The following is a 23,311-nucleotide window of genomic DNA, read 5'->3' as shown; positions in this document are numbered from 1 at the left end:
ACTGTACAAGGTGTGTGAAATGTGCAAAATTATCTAAATAATAATTTACTGTTGAACCCCTGCCATAGGAAAGTATCAGTTCAGCTGAGAGTGTAGGGGAAAAGCATCATTTCAGTGGAGAGAGGATTTCCTGGGACGGTAAGAGGTGCTAGCCACAGGAAGCACTAAGGAGAAGGCGGCGCTCATCAAAGCCATTAAAGCACGGGGCTGCTGTATGGCTGCAAGGGTCAGCGCTTTATTCAGCAGGGAGGTTAAACAGGAAACCCGGCTGCCTGCAGACACTCGTTGAAAAGCAGTACCTCAAAAATCACAGGTTTTACTGTGGGGGGGAGAGCACATAAAGCAAATACAAACACTGAACACCAGCTGCAGTCTAACTGAAGTTGAGCCAGTGCCAGCTGGAGGTACTGCAGCTTAAAAATTTTTTAAAAAGATTTAATCACAGTCGCTCCCTGGAGCTCTGGTTTCCTCCCACAGTCTGCAAATGTGTTTCAGATCAACTCTCCACCCATCCGTCCATCCATCTTCTTGACCACTTGTCCTTCTAGGGGCATGGTAGCCATAGGGATAGCAGAGAAGCCCAGACAATCCTGTCCCTCACAACTTCCTGCAGTTCAACCCGGGGGATCCCCAGTCACTCCCAGGCCAACTGGGAGATTAATAGCTCCAGCAGGTCCTGGCTCAACCTTGGGGTCTCATCCCAGTCAGCCGTGACCCTTTCTGGATTGGGGTCTTGTCGTGGCCGAAGGGCTTGCGTGATCTAGGGATCTCCAGAGCTATATCAGTGGGAGCCGTATGCTCTTGGAGGGTTAGGTCAACTGGTGACACTAAATTGCCCTCTGCATGTTTGAAAGAGAGAAGTGTAATGGACTGTACCCTGCATGGCACCCATGCTTTCAGCATAGACTCTGGACCACCAGGACCTTACGCCACACACACAGCTATTGATGACAGATGATGTGTGTCCTCTGTGAACCTGTAGAGTGATGAGCAACAAAAGTAAGACAAAAGGAAGTCAATGAAAGGACACTTTTACTGTGCTCGACTTCAGTATAAAAGCATGCACACACAGCTGTGTACTGAACTCTTTGTAGACTAATCACATAATCGCACTAAAAAGTCAAGACCTTCAAAGGTGACAGGAACACGGTTGCTGGTCCAATCCCATCAGCACGTGAGCAAGAAGGTCTGACAGTGCCAGCAGGCTAAGCGCTAACCCCGGAACTGCTCACATGACCGTACAAGCATAACTATGCGCTTACCCTCACTACCTAACTGAGATGGCCCCTTTTGATTGTTTGCCCTCCTGATCTGGGTCATGAGCGGCACCCCAACCAGCGTTACCTGTTGTACAGGTCTAACACACACACACACACACACACACACACACACACACACACACACACACACGGCAGCTGTGGTTGTGGGCCACAATGGAGCAGTTCATCCACTTCCTACCACACCGATGGTTCAGTAAAGGTCAGGGGTCCAACATGTGACTCTGGAAAGGTGGTGCAAGGAACGCCACTCGTGTGTATGAACGTCACACGCAGCACCCAGGAGGATCAGCTTTACGCAGCGGTGCTTCGCCTGATCTGGAGGCGTGCGGTGGTTGACGGCACCGAGCCAAACACCTGAGCAAGGCGTCACGCAGGCTGTGCACAGCTACTGTAAGACACAGACACAGGTGCACAACGGGAAACGCATCGGGGGGGAGTCAGCCGAGTGGTTTTCACTGCCACGGTGCTGTGCCCCAAAAAGCCTGGTTCACGAAAAGACACCATTTACCCAAAATGGAGTCTGGGTCTACGCCGTCTTTCGTACTTGTTCACGTATGCTGTCTTTTGTCACTTGCTCTGAAGCTCGCCGATAATTCTTGGTTCCACATACATACCTGCATTTTAAATAGAAAAGAAAAAAAAAAAAAAAAAACCCACATACAATAACGTATTGCACACGTTTCTAATGCAACCGAAAAGGCAAAATTTACACGACTGTTTGCTTTTCTTAAATTAAACATTAAGTACATTAATAAACATTACACCTGCTTTTCATAGTTTACTCCTTAAACTGAAAACAGCGTAGATTGAGACGGCTGGCCATCAAATTTGATCCCAAACAGCTGACAGTGTATAGAGCTGAAAATCACCTTGGGATCCTATTAGCGCTATTTTAGGGGGAAAACAGTGTGCACTGGAGGAAAGATGTCATTAAAAATACCAACAACAAAAGGTATTTTTATGCATGACAATAACACTGAATTTTACAATGTTTGTACAAATATATACATGTTTCCAGCTTACCATGTTTTATTTTCATTCATGATAGAAATGCTTGGCCTAATGTGGCCGCAGATGACGTAAGTCCACACTGAGATCATTGCCTGTCCCCCTCTCTTTCACTCACACACATTGTGCATAACTATAAATGAGTGGGTGACACTAATTTGTCTGACAGCAAAATTCTCCTTATTTGCATGCTTGTAGTTCTCTAAAAATTATAATTAAAGAGTAGGAAGTGGCATAGAGGTTTGAATCCTGCTCTCAGTATTTACCATAAAGAAGCACCCAGCAATATAAATAGGTTAGTTAATTAAGCAGGTTGCATTAAGTCGCTTTGGAGAAAAGTGTCAGGTAAATGAATAATAGTACTGAATGTGCTGTTTCCGTTGTGGTATTATATTTACCTTAAGCAAAGGTTTTGACTGGCTGAAGCTGTTGATATAACAGGAAGGAGGAAGTCTATACAGTGGTTGGTTGTGTTGTGGAAGAAGTGTCACTGTATTCATAAGTGGCTTGAAGGAACATGCGTCTCCACCAAGTGCCCACATTGAAAGAGGAGTCCAACCATTCGAACCCAGCCGGATCACTAGCGGTCACTGTCTTCACACTAGTTATGGTACAGAACAATAAGTGGGACCCGGGTGTATGTAAGGGATATGTGTTATTGTACTATTTCTATAGAATAATCATTCATTTTCCAGTAAATCCAGCAATGAACGAGTAGCCGACAACTAAAACAGGACAAAAATGTTGCTTACAAACAAAAATACAAGGTTTTACTCTTGCATCCTGAAGGATGAAAGGAAGGAAGGAAGGAAGGAAGGAAGGAAGGAAGGAAGGAAGGAAGGAAGGACGGACGGACGACCTCTTCCTGGCAGCAAACGAGATGCACGGTCCATTCAACAGACCGGAACCCTGCAGAACCGGTCAGGACCCGGAAGCAGCTCCACCAGAGGGAAGTTCCTTATCAACAACAGAGATGATAGTTCTCGCGCTTCCAGTGCTGAGCAGAAACAGGAAAACAATTCTGCGTTTCCCGAAAGCAATGGCGGCGAACCACTGATCCGTGCCAATAAACCTGGGAAAGATGTCTTTTCCCGGCAATGGAGGAGTAGCTGAAGAACACAGGTCATGCTGGGCAGGAAGCCATACGACTGGGACCACGCTGGCAGGAAAAGAACAACCAACCAACACACCTTTCTCCAAGAGCCCAGATGATTATCAGATCTGCTCGGACTTCCTAGCCTACGGCCACATGGCTGCAGTGACAGTGCCTGTGGGGGAGCCCCCCTCCCCCAAGGAGGGACACAGGATCTATATCTCTATATCTGTACTCCAGGGTACACCCTGAAGAACAGTCTCCAGAATGGACATGAAGAAACTGGACACATTGACACTTTCAGTGCACCTGTCGTCCTCTGGGCCATCAGCACCTGCTCTAAAGTTATTCTGGAATAATGCTAAAAGTACCTTTTTGTGTTTCAGTGGTGCACAATATTGGGGCATCAGGTAGCAAAGAGGAAAAAGAGGTGAGCAGCTGAGCCGAGGGCTGCCGGAGAACACGGCTTCCAACTGGTGCAGCACATGAGCTACTGCTTTAAGGGCACGCACGTTCTCACCAGGCTCATTTCTGCTGACTTCCTGCGAGGAGAACAGAGCCTTTCAGAGGTTGTCGGCATGAGGAAGGATGTGGCACTGTGCGCCCACGCGCACGCACACACATATTTGTGAAAGCCTTTGTGGTGTTCTTCATGGCTTCCACTGAACCCCTGTAATCTGAAACCTGCTGGGGGGGGGTGGGTGGGGGATGGTCCTGTATGGTCACTACCAGAAAGGACCAATAAGACATCACTGTCAGGAAGAAGTCCCCCTGTCCTTTAATCGATAAATGCAATGTAAACCAACATAAAACGGAGACACACACGTGCATAGTCACGAGCGCTTGCTGCGGGTGATATCTCAATGCCATCTAGACAAACCTGTGAGAGCTACAGAAGTGCGAGGAAGTGGTGAACCTCACATCTTCACGCTGCGGCCCTGAGAAACGCGATTGTAGTCGTTGTCGAAACAAGGTCGTGTGTTTTCACTGTAGCGGCTGCCTGCCAGGTGTGTTTCCTTTTCCCTCCTGTTCACACGGGCCCCCCAGAAGCCTCAATTTAGTTCAGCATCTGCAGGGTTGCAAAGGATTTCCAACCACAGGACCCCAAGGGCTGTCCCCATCATGACAGGTGACCCAGGAGTGGAACCGCTCCCCCAGTGTGGTGGGGTTGGGGGTGTCCTATGCAGAGGAATCCTGAGAGCCACTTTCCATGGGTCCCTCTCCTGCCTGCTGCACCTGCAGCACCATGTGGGCCTGAGCATCCAGACACTCCTTGAGCTTGTCTTCGGTCAGCGTGAGCCTCTCCTCCAGCAGCGACACGGCCTGGAAGCCAAGCACCGTTAGTGAGTCTTACCACTTCCCGACAAAGATTGAAACAAACACTCTTACCACAGTGACCGGGCGCTTTTGGGTGACCGCTGGAGAGAAGGTGGTTATACTGAGATACGGAGCAGGCAGAACATCTCGTGCACCGAGTCCAACAGGAAGGAGTAGTCAACTGAGTCAGAGCCAATCGCTGCATTTACCCACTTTGGGACTCGCTAGCTTTCTCTTATTTTAGAAGCGTGGTGAACAGGAAGCCGATGCACACAATGATTTGCACACATTCTGATCTCTAAAGTAAGAGCACAGTGTGAGGAGATGCTGGAAAGGCGAGAAACTCCGCAATTTAGTGAACACATTTGGCTGAGGAAAGCAAGCGAGACTCATGAGCCTGAAACCAGTACTCTCACTAGGGGAGAAATGCAAAGAACCAGTGTCCCCTGACTGGTCCACTGTGGTATCTACAGCTAACCTGGTGACACATGAATACACTCAATTAGTACAGTAAAACAGACCAGCACTCCAAGCTCTTTGGTGTTGATTCTCCAGTTGGTAACACATATATAGAAGTATAGAATGATAGTACATTAGCGCAGCATACTGTTGTAGTATACTGTGGTGGTACATCACTGCAGTAGTACGTGTACTGTGGTATATTTTGTGGCGGTATAAAAGGGAGATGAAGCACCACCTGTGTGAGTATATCCAGCTGGCGTACGATGTGCTCCAGGGTGCTACTGATGGTTAATGGGAGGCCAGAGGACTGCTCAGGGGAGGAGGCCACGCTATACCCCAGGGCATCTTCCTCCCGGGCTGCCTGGCCACCCCCTGCCCTGCTCTCCAGGTCAGCACCGCCCTGCAGGCACAGGAAGTGGGAGAGGAGCTGAGCCCTGCAAAGCACAAAAAGCAGGCTGCACACCCCACCCCATTCTCCCATTTCCGCTCCATTTACAAGAAAGAAACTTCAGAGCTGAGGAACCTGTGCAAACCCATATAAATCGCTTGGCCGAGTCTGCAGCCCACAGCTTCTGGGGCACTGAAAATATTGTTTGGTGCTTTTGTTTCCATGGTAACAGTAGCTGGAAGCCCCCTTTTCCAGGTATTCAGCTGTTTTAACAGTTATAATTTACAGAGCAACATTGTTGGTAATCATCTCACGCTCAACAACTAAAGAACACAAACACACACCTTCATCTAGCTAACAGTTTTTTCTAAGCAACTTACAATGTACACACTCACACACAGAGATCCATCAGTTTACACAAATGACTTTTGGAAACTTGCAATGAACATGAAAACAGACATTAACAGTTGGAATAATCAGGTATGGTGTCCAGGTGCCAAGAACCACACCACATTCATGGACACACACGGTAGTGATAAAGTACTACAAATAATATTTGGCTTTTAAAATACTAAGAGTTCTACAGTTTGTTTATATATATCACCATACTATTTATTAGATTATTTTAATAGTCAGCTTTGTGACTTGAAAAAATAAAGTTGTTTGTGAACAAAATACAATCAGTGGCAGAAATCCAACACTGACCAATCAAACAGGTCCACGTTACTGCCACTAGACATTAGGGACTTAATTTTTAACGTAAGGTTGATGGCACATTCGTTTGAAGCCCAGGTCATTATAAGTCGCATATGTCATAACACTGCAGCTGAACTCTGAAGGTGGAACAAATCTTTACATCGAGTCATCTTCAGGTCCACAGGGGCCCTTCTTTGGATGGGCTGTGCGTGTCTTCCCTATGCCGCCACAGGTAGATCATTAGAGCTCCAGTGAAACTGGACCACCAACCATTACGGCAGAATCCTGGAACTATCGTCAGCAGACTTTTCTCAGGTTTATCTGATGATCATCAACGTTCATGAGCCACACCAGCCCTGTGGAGGACGAGCAAAAAGAGCAGCTCTTCAGACCTATTAATGGGCAACTGAGATGTGTGCGTGTGTGGAGGTCTCAATGCTGCAGACCCTACGCTGAAGAGCAGCTCTGGCTCCCTATCGATTTCGGCCAGAAGTGCTGAGCTCCTGGAGCTCCTTCAATGCTCCACATGGATAAACATATTATGAGATTAGAGCATGGGTCGTGTGCAGCATCTTGTCTTGTGATGGGGCGCGACCAACATTTGTCCCAGGATGTTATGTAATGCCATTACGCGAAGCCACCGCACCCCTCCAAAACAAGGAAATCCTTATTGAAATGAAGGGAGACATGAGGGTTCCCTATGAAAGATCACATTCACTTTGTGCTCTTTTCATGGTGTCTTCTGCAGATCAAAGCTGCTTTTCCGCTCCTCTGCTCCAGCCGTGCTAATGGAGACTGAATCGAGGAGTCGGGGCAAGTCCAGCTTTCGTCTCAACAGCGGTACGCAAGGCCTCAACCCTGCTGGACTCTGAGAAAGAGTTAGGATTGATGGTACTTTGCACCGAGAGAGGCAGCCCCGGTTTATCTAGCCATACACTTCATTTCAACTGCAACAGTGTTAAGGGGGGGGAAATCAGCAAAAGCCGTGAGCAAAGTAGTCAACCGATCCTAATCGGACTTACAAGAAGTAGAAGAAAAGTGGAAAAGTTTCAGGAGGGTCAGACAGGGTTCTGGTCTGATCTCTTTGCTCTAAAAAGTATTATACAAACCATAAGGACGTATAAACAACTGACACATCAACACTACACTGTATGATAGGGCTTTGTCATATTTTCCCACTAATTTCACACATTGTGTAAAAATAGTAATATAGAGTGTTAACACTGCACAGTGTTCATGCTGCACTATTGCACATTTTCATTTTCGTTTCTTAATCTTTCTTTGCGTTTTCACCAGAACACTTACTCTTTTGCTTGTTAGTCATTACAGTAAGAAGTAATGTGAGTGGCCTCACAAAGTGTTCTGTAAATAAAACACATGACACATAAACCTGGGGACCCAAGAAGAATACAATAAGGTTGTTGAGATGTACAAAATCTTCAGTCGAGCAGTACGGGTGTAAAGCAGTCTGACAAGGCCCGTTCCCTGTAAGCACCGTGGTGAGAATTCTCCTATAAAGTCCTACCATAACTGGCCTTGTGGCTCAGGGGAGAGATGCCGTTTCTCACTGCACACACGGCATAGGACTGTGCGAACGCCCTTCTGCAGCGACCGGCTCGTGAGGTGAAAAACCGGTCGGATGTGGCCAGTTTGAGCCGTCGCCGGAAAGCCGCCCACACACAGGATCCAATGCAGAGAAACATCCTGCGCCACGAAGTTCACTAAAAACACTTTACGGCTGCCTCTGAGTGTCAAACAACTCAAACGCTAAAACAACGCAGAGAAAACAGAAGGGCATGTCTTGTCTCCAACACGGGGAACGACGCTTGCAGAGCGGGGAAGCCAAGGCACTGCCGACCTCGAGCGTGCGCTGCAGATGTGCTTCCTCGGGGGACCCTCATCGCCTACACACACACTTGAGCTTGTGCACCTGAACAGAAACACTGCCATCGCATGTGGCAGCTGGACTTGCTTATCTCAAAATGTCTTTCAGTAGATGCTAGCAGGTGTCCTCAAGGCAGCAGGAATGAAGGAGAGGCCACTAGAATTACTGGCGTGTCACTGCACACATTGTGAGGTCCACGCTGCTGGTGACCGTTCTTGTGGCAGGAAACAATCGGTTACACGGGTCGTGTGTTTGACAGAGAGGCGAGCTCAATGCGGAGAGGGAGGAAGTGCTGGTGTGTGAGGAGTCCCTCCAACCCACACGCACAATGAGCGCCACTTTTCCTGGCCCTTATTTTTAGACGTCTGTTGCACTCAGTGTTTTTCCTTTCCTCCCCAACATCAGGCCAGGCTGCTCACTTTCTGCCCCCACCTGTCCTGACCACAGAGTGTCCTTTCCTTTGCTTTCCGCTCCCTCCCGCGCCCACAGTTCCTTTCGTTTCCGCACGTCGCTTCGCACTTATTTTTGGGTCATCCCCCAGATCCGGCCACTTGGTCACACGCTCTTCACTTTCGGTTCTGCTTCCCCCGCAGGCGCTCCGGTCGCGGTCGGCCACGCTGACCAGCACTGCACAGCGCCTCCTTCCCCCTCACCTCTTCCGCTTCTCCTCTTTCAACATCCGTGACCTGTGCCAGACACGACTGCACTTCTTTACTGGCTCCCGTCTCCTCGCCGTTTCTTTTTTTGAACCTTTGGCACATGAGTCTGACATCTGTGACTAACAGCTACCGGCAGACGCAAGACACAGACATACACACACAGTAAGAAGCACGGCCACTTTCCACCGTCTCATGTGTTCTTGGGTGGCACCAGTAGAGACCAGTAATAAACATAACGTATAATTAAGGATTTTTCACTTACAGGAGTGTGATATTTATTGAAAAGCCAGAGGTCATCACAAAGTGACAGGTCGCCCACAGCAGGATGGAGTAAAAAGCACAGGACACATTACACTGTTCTCTTTATCCAGCACTGTGTCTTGTTTAAAAAAAAGAAACTCTCATCATCACAATCCACTGGCGCTTGGCCTCTCTCCACACTGTTTGTTATGAGCAGCTGTGGGGGGGGCATGGTGCTAACAGAGGAGGTTGACCCCCTTTCCACGGGTCACTGCTAATGACGGGGGGCTCCATCCACACCCAGCCAACAGCAAGACAGATCACAACAATGTTTTCTCTTCTGCTTAAATCATATCTGCCAACACAAGTTTCCATAAAAACACATGACAGCAGGGAATACTGTGCCGTGGCAATGGACACTGCTGGATTATGTTTTCTAAAAACACTTGTGTTTTTATGATTGGAATTGACATTGGGGAAGTGCTTCCCTCAAGGACCCCCTGTAAGCCGCACGGTGTCCCTGAGGCGGGTAAAGTGAAGCTATGGCCAAGACACAGGAAGGCGGTGCATCTCATCAGTGTCAGTGTGAGAAAAGGGAAGTATGGAGTCACACTCAAACCCAAGTTAAAAAAAAAAAAAAAAAAAGGGAATACACAATTGCCAGTTCACAGTGTGTGGCCCTTATGGGAATAGGACATTCCGGGAAACAAACAAACAATTAGATCAAACTAAACAGACTCCATGGAGGAGGTGTCCTCTACAGGACCTGCACTAATACATTAGCATTGTTTTAGAGAAAATCTTACTCCGCCGCCAAGGAAACATTTAACTTTAAGGCCCGTGGCTGCCCTCAAAAGAGCTGCTCTATTCTGGGTGGAGAAGGGGTTGGGAGGCACCCTGCTCTCCTACCTGACTTACCAACACAGCCTCATGCTGTGTGTTACAGTACATTTATGTTTATTCATTTTTCCAACTTTCCCACAAAGCAACTTACAGTGTTAAACCACCTACAATTACCATTTAAACAGCTAGGTAATTTTACTGGATCATTTTAGTATAAGTACCTTGTGGAAGAGTACTACAGCCAAAGGTGGGATTTGAACTTGCAACCTTTTGGTCTAAAGGCAGCAGCTCTAACCACTGCGCTACCAGCTGCCCCAACACAACACATTTCATTTATTACATTGACACCACTACTTGCATATAAATGATGTGAAATTTCTTTCCAGTTCATTAAACACCCCTGATAGCAACACACTGTCATAAAGGTCTGAACACAGAGGCAGCCGTCACAGTGTGAAAGGACACGTGTTTCCACAGGCTCACAGTGCGCGCACGCACGCACGCACACAGAGCATGCTATCCTAGTTGTGACAAGTGAAAAGTTGAGCCCCACACCCCTCTGGGTTCAAAGTGAAGCGAGCGGAAGAAGAGCAACAAACAGGCTTCCCACACGCACATCGTGCCTGAAAGGAGGGTGCCGGAAGCTGTTAATAACCAGGGGGCCTTGCTGCAAAGCTGAACAGGACTGACATTCGCCACCCCGACCCAGGACTTGAAACAAGTGTGTGGCCTTGCTATCAAAGGGCTCCATGTGTGCCCCCACAACACGCACACAGGCTATCCAGTAATGCCTGGGAACATGGCCTCAGATGATGCTCTGCACACTCATGAGGATCAGCATCACACTCACACATTAGTTTGCAGGTTCAAATTGCATCTCCTTGTACCTTTAAGCAAGGTACTTACCCTGAATTGCACCAGTAAAAACTACCCAGCTGTATAAATAGGGAAGTAATTGTAGGTAACTGAACACTGGAGGACAGTGTAAGAGAGATGACTAAATAAAGGTTAATGTACCAGGGTTCTTCAGTGAGGTCCAGTGGACAGTGTTTCACAGCCTGTTGTCCTGCATGTCCATCTACTCACTTCACACAGCAATCAGAGATCTGAGGTGTGTATGATTCACACACCTCACAAAGAACCTGGCATAGCTGCCACAACACGCAGACAGGGGGGCGGAGGGGCTACATAATGAATTGGGCTCAGAGACAAACACCTACAGAGAGGCAGTTAAAGTGAGCTGTCCACCTCTCTCCCCCACACACTGGATCGCTATTTGCAGAAAAACAGCCTTGCAGCCATGTATTTTTATATCTGTGACCTGACACCAAGGTCCAGGACTTTGCGTTTCCTTTCTATTTAAAAAAAAAAAAAAAAAAGACAGACACCAAATGACAGTGCAGGGAAATGCTAGTGGTCCAGTCACTCTCCCAGTCCTATAGAAGACCACGACACCGGAGAAACACTGCATACCCACGGCTACTAAATATGCCTGCTTTTCAAAAGGGGCCACCCACCCACCTGGACGCTCCTAATAATAGACGCCGAGGAGACATGAGGAGCTTCATAAACAACACCGACAGCGAGCTCTCGGCAGGTGGAGGCCCGGGACAGGAAGTGGCCAACTCAGAGTGGGGCATCTCCGGAATGTGATAAAACATCAGCACCAAGCGCAACACACTACTCTGAGCCCCGGATACATGACGCTTCACCCCCTCCCTTCAGACCGAGCCATGGGGGAGGGGGGTTGAGTCGTCTTGCATTTCGTCCACCTAAAAAAGTAGCAGATACTTACAAATTCCAGATCTGAGAAAGCGATCTCCCAAAGGAAGGAGATGATGCGGGAGGATGGCGGGGGAGGAAGAAGTGGGAAACGGGCGCAGGAATAGGATGCGTGTGATGTGCAGCCAAGGGAGAAATTAAACAAGCAGTACGCTCACTTTGACTTGACAAGCTGTGCCAGTTATGATTCTCACTGTAAAGGTGCTGCGTTAGGGAGGGATGGGAGGGCAGTAACCTACTCATTGCACTGTGCTACAGTTTGGAGGTAACCTCAGGGACATCCAGGCTGAGCTGTTGGCCAAATCAATTCAACCAATGTGTCCAAACAGCTACATCACAAATAAAATAGAAAAATGGAAAAATACCATTTAATTCCTAGCCATGAGTCTCACAGCTACCTGTCCTCAACCTGCAAAGAAGGGAACAGTCTGTGGACCCCACCCCAAACCCAAAACTCTGTTATAGAGAACAGAATAAAGAGCTGATCTGACACAGCTCAATATTCAGAAGGCCCCTGTGACTTCAGGTACCCTCCATGGTGGTGACATGGGGAGGGGGCTTTGGGGACATGGAGCCGCTGGAAGCTGGAGCTTCTCTTTCTACAAGATCCCCTGAGGTGCGGCCCAGTGACACACAAGGGGGACCCTTGGCCGAGCGTGTCTACAGCGCTCTGGAGTTGTTGCACTGGGTAAGTGACGCAAGGAGGTCGAGGACCCCAGAGCAGCGCGGGCTCATCGTTTCCCAGTGTTCTTCACTAATCCGCCTCCAAATCTGCCTTAATGGACTTGATTGGCATTAGACCAGATTTAGAGCTTTGGGTTTTCCACTTCCTGTTTATACGTACCCTGGGTTTACCATCTCTATAATCACTTCATATGTCACGACCCCCAGGCAACAGCTTTAAACACAGAGCTAGAAACTTCTGCACAAATACTGGCTGTGTGGTCAGTGAGATAAATAGGGTGGAGGAGAAAACTTTAAATTAAAAGCTTAAACTGAAATGAAAAAAATGCGAGTGGAATTTGAATAAGTTTACATTAAGCTCACATTATACATATTAAAGGCGTTATTTCAATGCACTGACACTCTGTGTCAAAGCATAGTTCGACAATGACTTTGTGCCAATAAGCAATAAATAAAATAAAGCACATTACTCTGAGAATGTGGAGATTTAAATAAAATTTAAAAAAAAAAAAAAAAAAAAAAAAAAAAAGACTCGAAAGCAAGTATTTGGAAATTGTCGCTGGTGAAGGAGAGCTGGCTGCTGGGTGTTCATCACCCAAGATCACCCAAGTCATCTGCTGTTGCCACACCAAACAGGCTCCCTTAGCCGAGCATTGCCCCTTCTAAGGCATTCCTCCGAAATGGGGTCGCCATGCCAACACCGCCGGGTACAAGACAGGCAGTGGAGGAGGAAAGGAGAGCAGGAGAACACAAGAGCATTTTCCCTTTGACGTGTCCCCAATAACTCTACCACCCGGCCATACTATTTATAGGCCATTGTGCGAGTCCACTGTCAGCCTGTCCCTTCAGGAGCCCCTCAAGGGAGAGCTCATACCATGGTGCAGTGTTTCACTGAAATGCACGAGGAACTTGTGCATGGCTGAAGTCTGCAGGTTCACAGTGAAGAGTGCAATGAGCTCATGATCACCTCTTATCTTTGCTCTCTTTATCTCAATGGAAAAGCTGTGTGTGTGTGTGTGTGTGTGTGTGTGTGTGTGTGTGAGACAGAGACACACACACACACACACACACACACACACACACGTCCTCACAGCCTCCTTCCTCTTGCACCAAACAACGGGTCATGGAGACGGTGACTTTTGACACATGCAGCTCTCGACACATGACAGTTTCGCTCCCCAAAGGCTCTGCATATGCAACGTTTGTTCTGTGCTTATGGGCACACAATAATGCCCAGGGCCCTTCGCCACCACACACACACACACACACACACACACACACACACACACACACACGGGATTAGAGGGGAACGCGCTGTTATGCAACGCTTCCGTTCCATCTTCCACCTCTGTGTAACAGCAGTCTGTTTTTCAGGAATACACCCCCCACACCGGATCTGCCTGCCATCCACTGCAACCCCCCCCCCCCAGGCCTCCTGATCCCTAACAACCGTCCACATGCATCAATGTCTGTACGGAAGTGCTGTGTCTGTGCACTGGCGTCTCTCTCTCTCACACACACACACACACACACACACACACACACACACACACACACACACACACACACAGCTCCTACAGAACTGGAGTCTAAAGACATGTGTCAAATTTGGTTGCTGCAGAGCCCCAACCCCAGAAGGCCATTCAATATCCGGCCTGTTAGTGCGGGGGAGGGTATTCAGGCCATTTCCTCACGTGCCCTCTTACGTAAAAGCCGGCTGTTCCCTCTGCTGGGGTGGGGGCAGACTAGAGCACGGCATACATTCCAGCAGCCCAGGGTGTGAGGTGAGGGGTGGCAGAACTTGTCAGGACACCTGCAGCTGAGGGGTGTGGACAGCAATGCGCCAACACGCAGCACAGCATCCATCTGTGTTCACGCCGGGCCCAAAATCTTGTGTGTGTGTGTGTGTGTGTGCGCGCGCGCATTATGTATACAGCCCATCACCACAAGGATCTGTCAATGAACACCATGAAGAGTGGGAAGTGGCTAAGGTCCAAACCTGCTGGCCATGGGACACATTTCACTGAACATGCTAGCAACATACACACACGAGGACATATTCAAACGGAAACCTTTCCCCGAATCACCCATCCACATACTGCCCACAAATCATTTCTCAGTCTGTTGAGGTGCAGCGAGTTATGGTTTCTGCTTCTGATCAGATTCCTGGCTGTCATCACCACACACACGTGTCACACGCCACAAGAATATGCATGTGAAGTTGGACATTACTGCTGCTTACTATGAAGGCACAGAGTATGATGCTGTGTTGCTCACTTTCTGGTAAGAAGTTCAATGGTGTACACAGTGGTGAGACACAGCACATATGGAAAGGACAAGCTATGAGTTCACATGAGGACAAAGCGCAATGTTATCGCCAGCTCTTGACTGACCAGAGCTCTTGACTAATCACTGCTGAGCTCTCCTAAAGAATCCTTTCTGTCCACTGGACTGCCCACTACCCCCATACACACAGTTCAGGCTCCCACAACTTACCTTTGATTTGATGCATTTCTTACATAAAAACACATCCAACTAAACGTATAGTACACAGCGCCGCCTAGTGGACACACAGGCCCACACTGTCCTTCACAGACACAAATTTGAAGATCTAAAGCAGCACATCAAACCTTTGAGTCATGGGCCACAACCTTTACTGTTAACTGCACATAACATTGGGTGCATTTTCAAGTGTGTGTTTCTATTATCATGGAATCCAATGGAATGTATCGCAATTGTGGTATGTATAGCATATATTCATAATTTTACATAGGTAGAGCAGCACAGCAGCAAGGGAAGTAGTGCTGCCACCTCAACACTGAGCCGTCTGGGTGTAGATCTAAATCCGTGTTTTGAAAGCTTTTTTTATAAAGGTGTATTGCAATCTGTTTTTCATTTGACCAAAAACAACTCAAATAAAAGATCCTTTTCATGTTGCACATATGAGAAACAAACCCACTGTCAATGCAAGTGTCGTATCTGACACTTTCAGTAATGAAGCGTCTCAGACTGTTCAGCAGAAAATCTAATGTTCTAATGTATCATAAAATAGATGATAAAGCATCCAGGTGAGAATACATACAGCTACAAACAAGTGTACAATGAAACACACATTGTACTGTAAGGCACAGCCAACATGGACGGCAATCACTTATGTTTACACTTATCTGACACTTTTCTCCAGAACAACTTACTGTGCTAAGATACTTACCAAGTATTCACCCATTTAAACAGCTGGGTAACTTTACTGAAGCAATTCAGGGTAAGTACTCTGCTCAATGGTACAACAGCTGGAAAGTGGATTTGACCCTGCAATTTTTGAGCCCAAAAGCAGCAGCTCTAACCACTACACTACCAGCTGCCTGCTAGTTAGACAGCTACAGTACTGCCCCCTGCTGGTCTTGATGCAAACTGCATGTAACCATTTCATTACACACAATATCATCCTTTTAACTTCCAGCTCTCCCACACCCAAAAACAGTGAAAGAAATTATTTATAAGATACAGGCCTGAATCCAGAATTAGGAGAGTTCCTGAGATTCCTACCATGTTTGAGTTGACGCTCTGACCAGCCTCGATGATGGCAGGGTCCGCTGTCTGAGTGTCCACCACGCACGGGTTAATCTGTTAGAAGAAGGGGAGGACATCTTTCACAGAGTATCCCAACCTGGTGAGGCCTCTGCAGTGGCTACACAGACTACTGTGTTCACCCATCAACATAATGTAACTAATGTCCCATCAGATACAAGTGCCAGAGACTATGGTGATTGCAATTAGGAAGGATGACAGGAACTGAAGACACACACACACACAGTCTGAAAAAACAGCATGAAGATAACTGAGTTGCTTACTAGTATAACCCCTAACATTCCAAAGAGGTTGATATTTTGGGTATTAAACAGAAATGAGCAGGAAGAATGAGGTAAACAAAAAAAAAAAAAAAAATTAGCAGATAACTCTCTGTGCCCACCTCCATCTGTCGGTGGATCACCAACTTTCTGACAGACAGGCAGCAAATAGTGAGGCTGGGAAAATTCTCATCCAATACTCGCACGATCAGTACTGGCACCCCCCAGGGATGTGTGCTCTCCCCACTACTCTTCTCCCTGTACACCAACGACTGCACCGCTAAAGACCCCTCTGTCAAGTTCCTGAAGTTTGCAGATGACACCACACCCATCGACCTCATCCGGGATGGTGACGAGTCTGCTTACAGACAGGAGGTCCAAGAGCTGGCTGTCTGGTGCAGTCATAACAACCTGGAGCTGAACACGCTCAAAACGGTGGAGATGATCGTAGACTGCAGGAGAAACACCTCAGCATTATCCTCACTCACCATCATGAACAGCACTGTGGCAACAGTGGAGTCATTCAGGTTCCTGGTCACCACCATCTCACAGGACCTGAAGTGGGAGCCCCACATAGACTCTATTGTGAAGAAGGCCCAGCAGAGGTTGTACTTCCTTCGCCAGCTGAGGAAGTTCAACCTGCCACAGGAGCTACTGATGCAATTCTACTCTGCAGTCATCGAGTCTGTCCTCTGCACTTCTATAACTGTCTGGTTCGGCTCAGCTACAAAGTCAGACATCAGAAGACTGCAGCGGATAGTTCGGACTGCTGGAAGAATCATCGGCACATCCCCCCAGCTCTCCAAGAACTGCACTCGTCCAGAGTCAGTAAAAGGGCTAGCAAAATCATTCTAGACCCCTCACATCCAGGCCACTTCCTCTTCGAACCCTTGCCATCTGGCCGGCGCTACAGAGCACTGAGCACCAGGACAGCCAGGCATAAGAAAAGTTTCTTTCCTCAGGCCATCTACCTCATGAACACCTAAATCTCTCCCCTAGAGAGTAAACCAGTGCAATACATAATGGTATTTATGGGTAGGCTCCGGTTCCCCGCGACCCTGTATGGGACAAGCGGTTCAGAAACTGTAAAAAAAAAAAAAAAAAAAACATCACATATCTCTTCTCACACTCCCTTGCATTTGTAACTAGTGACTATTTTTGTATATAATATTGGGTACTGTATATTTTTATATATTTTTTATGCCTTATTCACATACTCCATCTTCTCATCTATCTTGCCACTGTCATTCTGTCTGTGCTGTGGACGTTCCTGTCACCAAGACAAATTCCTTGTATGTGTGAACATACTTGGCAATAAAGCTCGTTCTGATTCTGATTAGCGACGGAAGCAGCAACGTCACCTCAATGGAGCTGGACTGAGCCGAATGAAGGTGTGGTCCTCGCGGGTAGATATCAGCCAGGTGTGGAGGAGGCTCTGGATTTACCCTCTGACTGTGTCTCTTCAGCATCTCCTTATAGCTGAAAGCATCAAAGTTGGTCCGCCACATCAGCACCTGAAACCAGAAAGCAAGAGCAGCCAACAAAACCACGTGCACTGAGTCAAAACACATCTACACTGAGACCTAACAAACAGTGCTTCCTCAACATACCTGAGCATCAGAGCCTCCAGATGCAAAGAGGCTGCCAACTCGAGAGAATGACACGGTCAGAACTGAGCCCTGTAAGACACACGGTGCTGTTTCTCCATTTGGCACTCCCAGCAGAACCATTTCTGGACCACACAGCATTGGAGCTCATGCTGGAACCCTACCTTGTGGCCATGGAGTGTGTAAATGAGCCTGCCTTCCAGCAGGTCAAGGACCTTCACCGTGCTGTCGCTGGACGCAGTAATGATGAAGTTGCACGATGGGTGAAAGGAGAAGGCGTTGATCATCGCGCTGTGGACTGTGTCAAGTGCAAACACACATCCTCATTAAAAATTAATACACTCATTTCTGACATAACAGGGTCCCATAAAATGACAAAGAGGTGTAAGGGCTTCAGAAAATGTTTACTGTTTCTCCCCTGGACGAGCTTATGAATCTTATGCAGCAGCATTTTGCCCTGATACATGGTCATTTACCTACTATGATTGTACTTTGTACTATTCTGTTAAAGATGCAGCATATCCATGTTAACTACACAATCAAAACCATGTTAACCAGTAGAATCTCCTAGACTGAAAGTTGCCTAAACTTACTTAAAATAACAAAAAAAGTGTTTTTATGCATGAAAGTGGTTACTCTGGAAAGCACATGGACACTGTGCTGTTGGAGATGCTACACAGAGCTGCTAACAAATCATGCTAGATGATCTTCATCTGAGTGCGACATTAAGGCTTTATTCACACCTAGTATAACCTCCATGTCACTAAATAACCATGATCACCCAATACACCACAATATACATGTCACTAAAGTTGTCTACATGACTGCGGTGTGCACACAGTCCATCACTGTGCCCACCCCCTGAAGAAAGATGGTGCTTCACAAAGATTTAAATCAACAGGATACATGCTTACCTTGGTAATGTTGCAGAAGTTTGTTTGTACGTAAATCCCATATTTTCAATGTGTTGTCAGTCCCAGAAGAAGCAATGCAGGTCCCACTGCTATTGAACTCCACAGCAGTTTGACATCTACAAATAACACATAACAGTCACTGCAAAAAAACTGTCATATTGCTGGTTCACATCGTTCCAGTAGCTCCTACAGAACTGACATTCAAATGGAAAATGCATAGATAATAATAACAGATGTTGTTAGACTCATTGATAGAGCTGTCAGGAGATCAGGAGAGAAGTGGCTCTGAAAGAGATAGGTTTGAGACCATTCTTGAATGCTGGGAGGGATTCAGCAGCTCTGAAGGACAGGAGATCGAAGATAAAACTGAGAACCATGAGGCTCTACTTTGGACCCCTTGTGAGCAGGGCAACCAACCAGCCGGAGGCAGAGGAGCACAGAGGTCTTGCTGGGCTGTAGGGACTAATGAAGTCCTGCTTGTATTGTGTACCAGGAAGTACCGACTCAATTTAAAACTGCAACAACATATGAAAATAAGTCAAAGTGATGGTCACTACGAGAAGCCAATCTCATACTAATGGGGAGCACAGGAGCTGTACCCTCCGTAATCAGTGAAGATGTTGATACGCTGCCGGGTGGCCGTGTCCCACAGCTGCACTGTCTTGTCATCCCCACAGGATGCAATGAGACGCCCATCTGGGGAGAATCTGCGGAGGAGCAGGAATAGTGGTCTGAGTAGAGGGCCACAGGACCTAAACACAAATCAGTTCAAGGACTGGATAATTTGTTGTGTAGTTCTAGCAGTAAAAGGAACAGGCAACATGTACTACTTTGACATAACTCCTTCCAAACATAAGGGACTGGAAAGCATGCAGTAGTGAGGCACTGGACTTCTTACCGTGCACAGCGAACCCAGTTGGTGTGCTGGTTCAGAGAGTAGAGGAAGCGCTGTCGGTGGACAGCCCACACCTTCACTGACTTGTCATCAGAGGCTGTGACCAACTGCTGGCCATCTTGAGAGAAGCTCACGCTCCGCACTGCAGCTGTATGAGCTCTGAACAGCACTGACTCTCCTTTACTGGAAACACAAAACAAGAAGAGTCATGCAGCTCCTTCACTGAGCATCAGGCCAGAAAACTCAAATACACCAAATACCACTATCTATCTATCCATCCATCCATCCATTTTCTTGCCCGCTTGTCCTTCAAGGGTCGCGGTAGCAATAAGGAGAGCAGAGGCCCAGATCCCCCATAACTTCCTCCAGCTCAGCCCTGGGATTCCCGGCCGTTCCCAGGCCAACTGGGAGATATAATCCCTCCAGTGGGTCCTGGGCCGACCTCGGGGCCTCGTTCCAGTTGGCTCAAATTACCACTAATAAATTATTTAATTCATGCCATGCTGTCAGAGCTGAGTAGGTACTTGGGGTAAATACAAGCAATGAGAGGTTTACACATTTACATTTACATACGTGCCGAGTGACCTTTAACACGAGACTGTACTGTATGCCATCCACTCACATGGTGGGAGTCCAAAGTCGAACGGTTTTGTCCCGGGACGAAGAAACCAGAAGCTCGCCGGACGGGGAAAACTCAACACCTGTGACGGCATCTTTGTGTCCCACAAATCTAAATGCCCTGGCCTTCGGACTCAGGTTCCAGATCATGACGTTTGTATCAGCTGAGCCTGTAGCTGCGAGTCAGAATATTAAAAAAAAACAAAAACAAAAAAAAAGAAGAATGATGAACAAAGAGAACATGATGTCAACTGAGTGAAATCCTTGTTCAGGTTGCAGGGGGCAGCAGTGCAGTGTGTGAGTCGGCACAACCCTCACCAAGCTGTTTGTTATTGGGACTGAAGTTTGCACATGTCACAGCATCTCTGTGACCTCGGAAATGTCGTTCCAAGGCAGGGTCCTCCTGCAGCAGGACAGAGCTCATCATTAAAAAAAAAAAAAAAAAAAAAATCCTACATCCATTACTTATACTATATAGCTGAGCTGCACACACAAAGTAACCAACCTGGACATTAATTTTCTGCACCAAAATCAACTTAGTAGTAACTAGTAGCATGACTGCATGTACCTCCTACACCATGATTGTCCAAGCTAACTCTGTCTTATTACATATAATCAACTTCATTATGATTTACTTATTCGTACAGGATGATGATATTCAATCAACTCAGACAAAATAACCGAAACGAGAAGGAACGTTCAGCCAGGGCCCAGGCAGTGAGTGATGACATGCAGCATGCAGCACTGCAGTGTGGTAAATCATCATGATTATCTAAGTTTCAGGTGTCAGGTGAATTATAAAGCACTTTTACCCTAACTTGAAGTAACAGGCTAAAACCTCACTATAAAATAAGTACTGACATTGCAATGAAGTGTAGCGTTGTTGACACGACAGGACTCAGGAGGAGAAGTGAAGAACCGAACGGTTCCTGGTCAGAGAGTGACTCTCTGTCCTGCGCATCTTCCTTGCTGCGCAGAACAGAAGTCTTCCTCTAGCTAGCGAGATCGGGACCCGCGGTGTGTGACAGAAACGCTTGACAAACACTGCCAGAGACTGTTTTTACCAGAACTGAAGCCATGACATGAGGAGTCCTGTCACCGCGCTTCCAACCCTCGCTGAAGACAACCGTTCAAATTCGGTTACTTAAACGACGAAGCGCGCTCCCCACCAGACTCTACCAATACATCGCTGATTTATTCCTGCTCGATACACCAAGAGTCTTTCCGTTAGACCCTACTAGTAGATCACCAATGTCATCGTCGAGACTTGTGGAAGAGATTAAAAGACTCAGAGCGCGCATATTTGATTTAATGCACAGTACAATAAGCAAGATGCTTAGTCCCAATTCATCTAATAGGTTCGAAAGGACGGGAATCGGCGAATATACACGAATTCGCTTCCAGTTACTTAAGACACAACGTTGCAAGAAGCGCTGCGGATTGGCTCGCGGCCGAGTCATTTTCCTGTTACGTCACCAGATAAGGCGGAAGTTTCTGCACTCAACTTGTTTGCACGTGTGTGTAGAAGTGAGTAAAGAGTCCGAGTCGTTTATTTGTCATTTGCGCAGTTATACTGGGTGCACCACAATGCTTGTGACGAGGCTCATAAACGTGAACAGACATGAACAAACACGTATTTAGACAAGGATGTGCTGATAAGTAAGGCAGCACAAATCAAGTATAAAAAAAGGGCAGGTAATAAATAAATACAATAAATAGTGAACACTGAGTGGTAACGTCCAGGGGTCTGCTCTGGAAGATAAGTATTTAAGTGTCACAGTGCAGGACTACTTGCTGTTAAGTAGTCTGATGGCCTGTAGATAAAAGCAGTTCTTCAGTCTTGTTGTTCTTGAACAGATATAGTGGAGGTGTCTCCCACACAGCAATAAGTGTGGCAAACAGGTGGTGAGCTGGGCAAGTGCAGTCCTTCAGGCCTTTCTCGAATAGCATGTTTGGTAAGCATCCCGTAGGGCTGGAAGTTCATTTCCAGTGATGAGCTCTGTCCTCACCACTCTTTGAAGAGCTTTGTGGTTGGAAGTAGAGCAGCTCCCATACCGTACAGTGATGCAGCCGCTCAGAATGCTCTCTGTGGTGCAGCAGTAGAAGTTTGACATGATGCCAGAGGAGATACGAAACCTCTTTAGCCTCTACAGGAAGTATATTTACATTTATTCACTTAGAAGACACTTTTCTTCAAAGCAATTTCCAATGAACTTTATGTAGTGTTATCAGCCCACACACCTTATTCACCATGGTGACTTACACTGCTAGATACACTACTTACTATGGGTCACTCTTCCACACATCAGTGGAATACACTCACTCTCTCTCTCTGTCACTCACACACTATGGGGGAACCTGAACAGCATGTCTCTGGACTGTGGGAGGAAACCAGAGCACCTGGAGGAAACCCACATAAACACAGGGAGCACATGCAAACTCCACACAGACTGACTGGGGATCAAACCCACCTTCTCTCACACCACCCAGGCACTGTGAGACAGCAGCGCTACTCGTTGTGCCACCTAAGTAGAGATGCTGACAGGCTGCTCTCACTACTATGTCTGTGTGGAGGCTCCAAGAGAGATCCTCGGAGATATGTACACCCAGGAACTTGTAACTTAACTCTCTCCACCTCCACCCCATTGATTTGGATAGGACCGTGACCCCCCTCTCTGTGACTTCCTGAAATCCACAATCATCTCCTTGGTCCTGTTGACATTCAGGGAGAGATTGCTGTTGTCACACCATGTTGAGAGTGCTCTGACCTCATCTCAGTAGGATGTCTCGTCACCGTTGGTGATGAGTCCTAGGATGGTTGTATCGTCAGCAAACTTGAAGATAATGTTGGAGCTGTGCTTAGCAGAGCAGTCATAGGTGAACAAGGAGTACAAGAGGGGGCTGAGCACACATCCCTGTCGGGCACCAGTGCTGAGGGTGAGCGTGGAGGATGTGTGGTTGCCAGTCCTGACCACCTGGGGTCTGCCTGTCAGGAAGTCCAAAATCTAGTTACATAGGTGACTGTTAAAACCCAGTTAGGATTTTGATGAATATGTTCTCTGTGGAGACTTACAGTTTGGTGGAAGCAATGA

The 23,311-nt window shown here is 47.2% G+C and overlaps 1 protein-coding gene across 5 annotated transcripts; it reads right to left on the bottom strand.

Moving 5' to 3' along the window:
- Positions 1-1,366: 1,366 nt before the first annotated feature.
- poc1b (POC1 centriolar protein B) lies at positions 1,367-21,377 on the bottom strand. Of its 5 annotated transcripts, none has more exons than XM_018747075.2 (12): positions 21,284-21,377; positions 20,538-20,622; positions 20,224-20,395; positions 19,605-19,784; positions 19,306-19,413; positions 18,707-18,822; positions 17,957-18,090; positions 17,796-17,864; positions 17,547-17,699; positions 15,884-15,961; positions 5,396-5,560; positions 2,102-4,704 (listed from the first exon to the last, which is right to left on the bottom strand). In XM_018747075.2, the coding sequence occupies exons 1-12, from the start codon at positions 21,296-21,298 to the stop codon at positions 4,561-4,563; spliced, it is 1,419 nt and encodes a 472-aa protein (XP_018602591.1). In that variant the 5' UTR covers positions 21,299-21,377; the 3' UTR covers positions 2,102-4,560. The 5 variants fall into 5 exon arrangements, with proteins under 5 accessions (XP_018602593.1, XP_018602592.1, XP_018602591.1 ...); XM_018747078.2 differs by lacking the exon at positions 21,284-21,377 and adding an exon at positions 21,081-21,106; XM_018747077.2 differs by lacking the exons at positions 2,102-4,704; positions 5,396-5,560; positions 21,284-21,377 and adding exons at positions 1,367-1,668; positions 1,789-1,894 and having other exon boundaries at positions 20,538-20,643.
- Between the last annotated feature and the right edge of the window lie 1,934 nt (positions 21,378-23,311).

Source organism: Scleropages formosus, chromosome 2 (genome assembly GCF_900964775.1).
Source record: "Scleropages formosus chromosome 2, fSclFor1.1, whole genome shotgun sequence".
NCBI classification, from domain to species: domain Eukaryota; kingdom Metazoa; phylum Chordata; class Actinopteri; order Osteoglossiformes; family Osteoglossidae; genus Scleropages; species Scleropages formosus.
This window is presented reverse-complemented; position numbering and strand designations above follow the sequence as displayed.

Coding starts and splice junctions, on each gene's coding strand:
- poc1b (XM_018747071.2), bottom strand. CDS start 20,643: ATGAGCTCTGTCCTGCTGCAGGAGGACCCTGCCTTGGAACGACATTTC. Junction 20,396..20,537: donor TCCCAATAACAAACAGCTTG/GTGAGGGTTGTG, acceptor TCTGACTCGCAG/CTACAGGCTCAGCTGATACA. Junction 4,705..5,395: donor AGCTGGATATACTCACACAG/GTGGTGCTTCAT, acceptor CTTGGCTTCCAG/GCCGTGTCGCTGCTGGAGGA.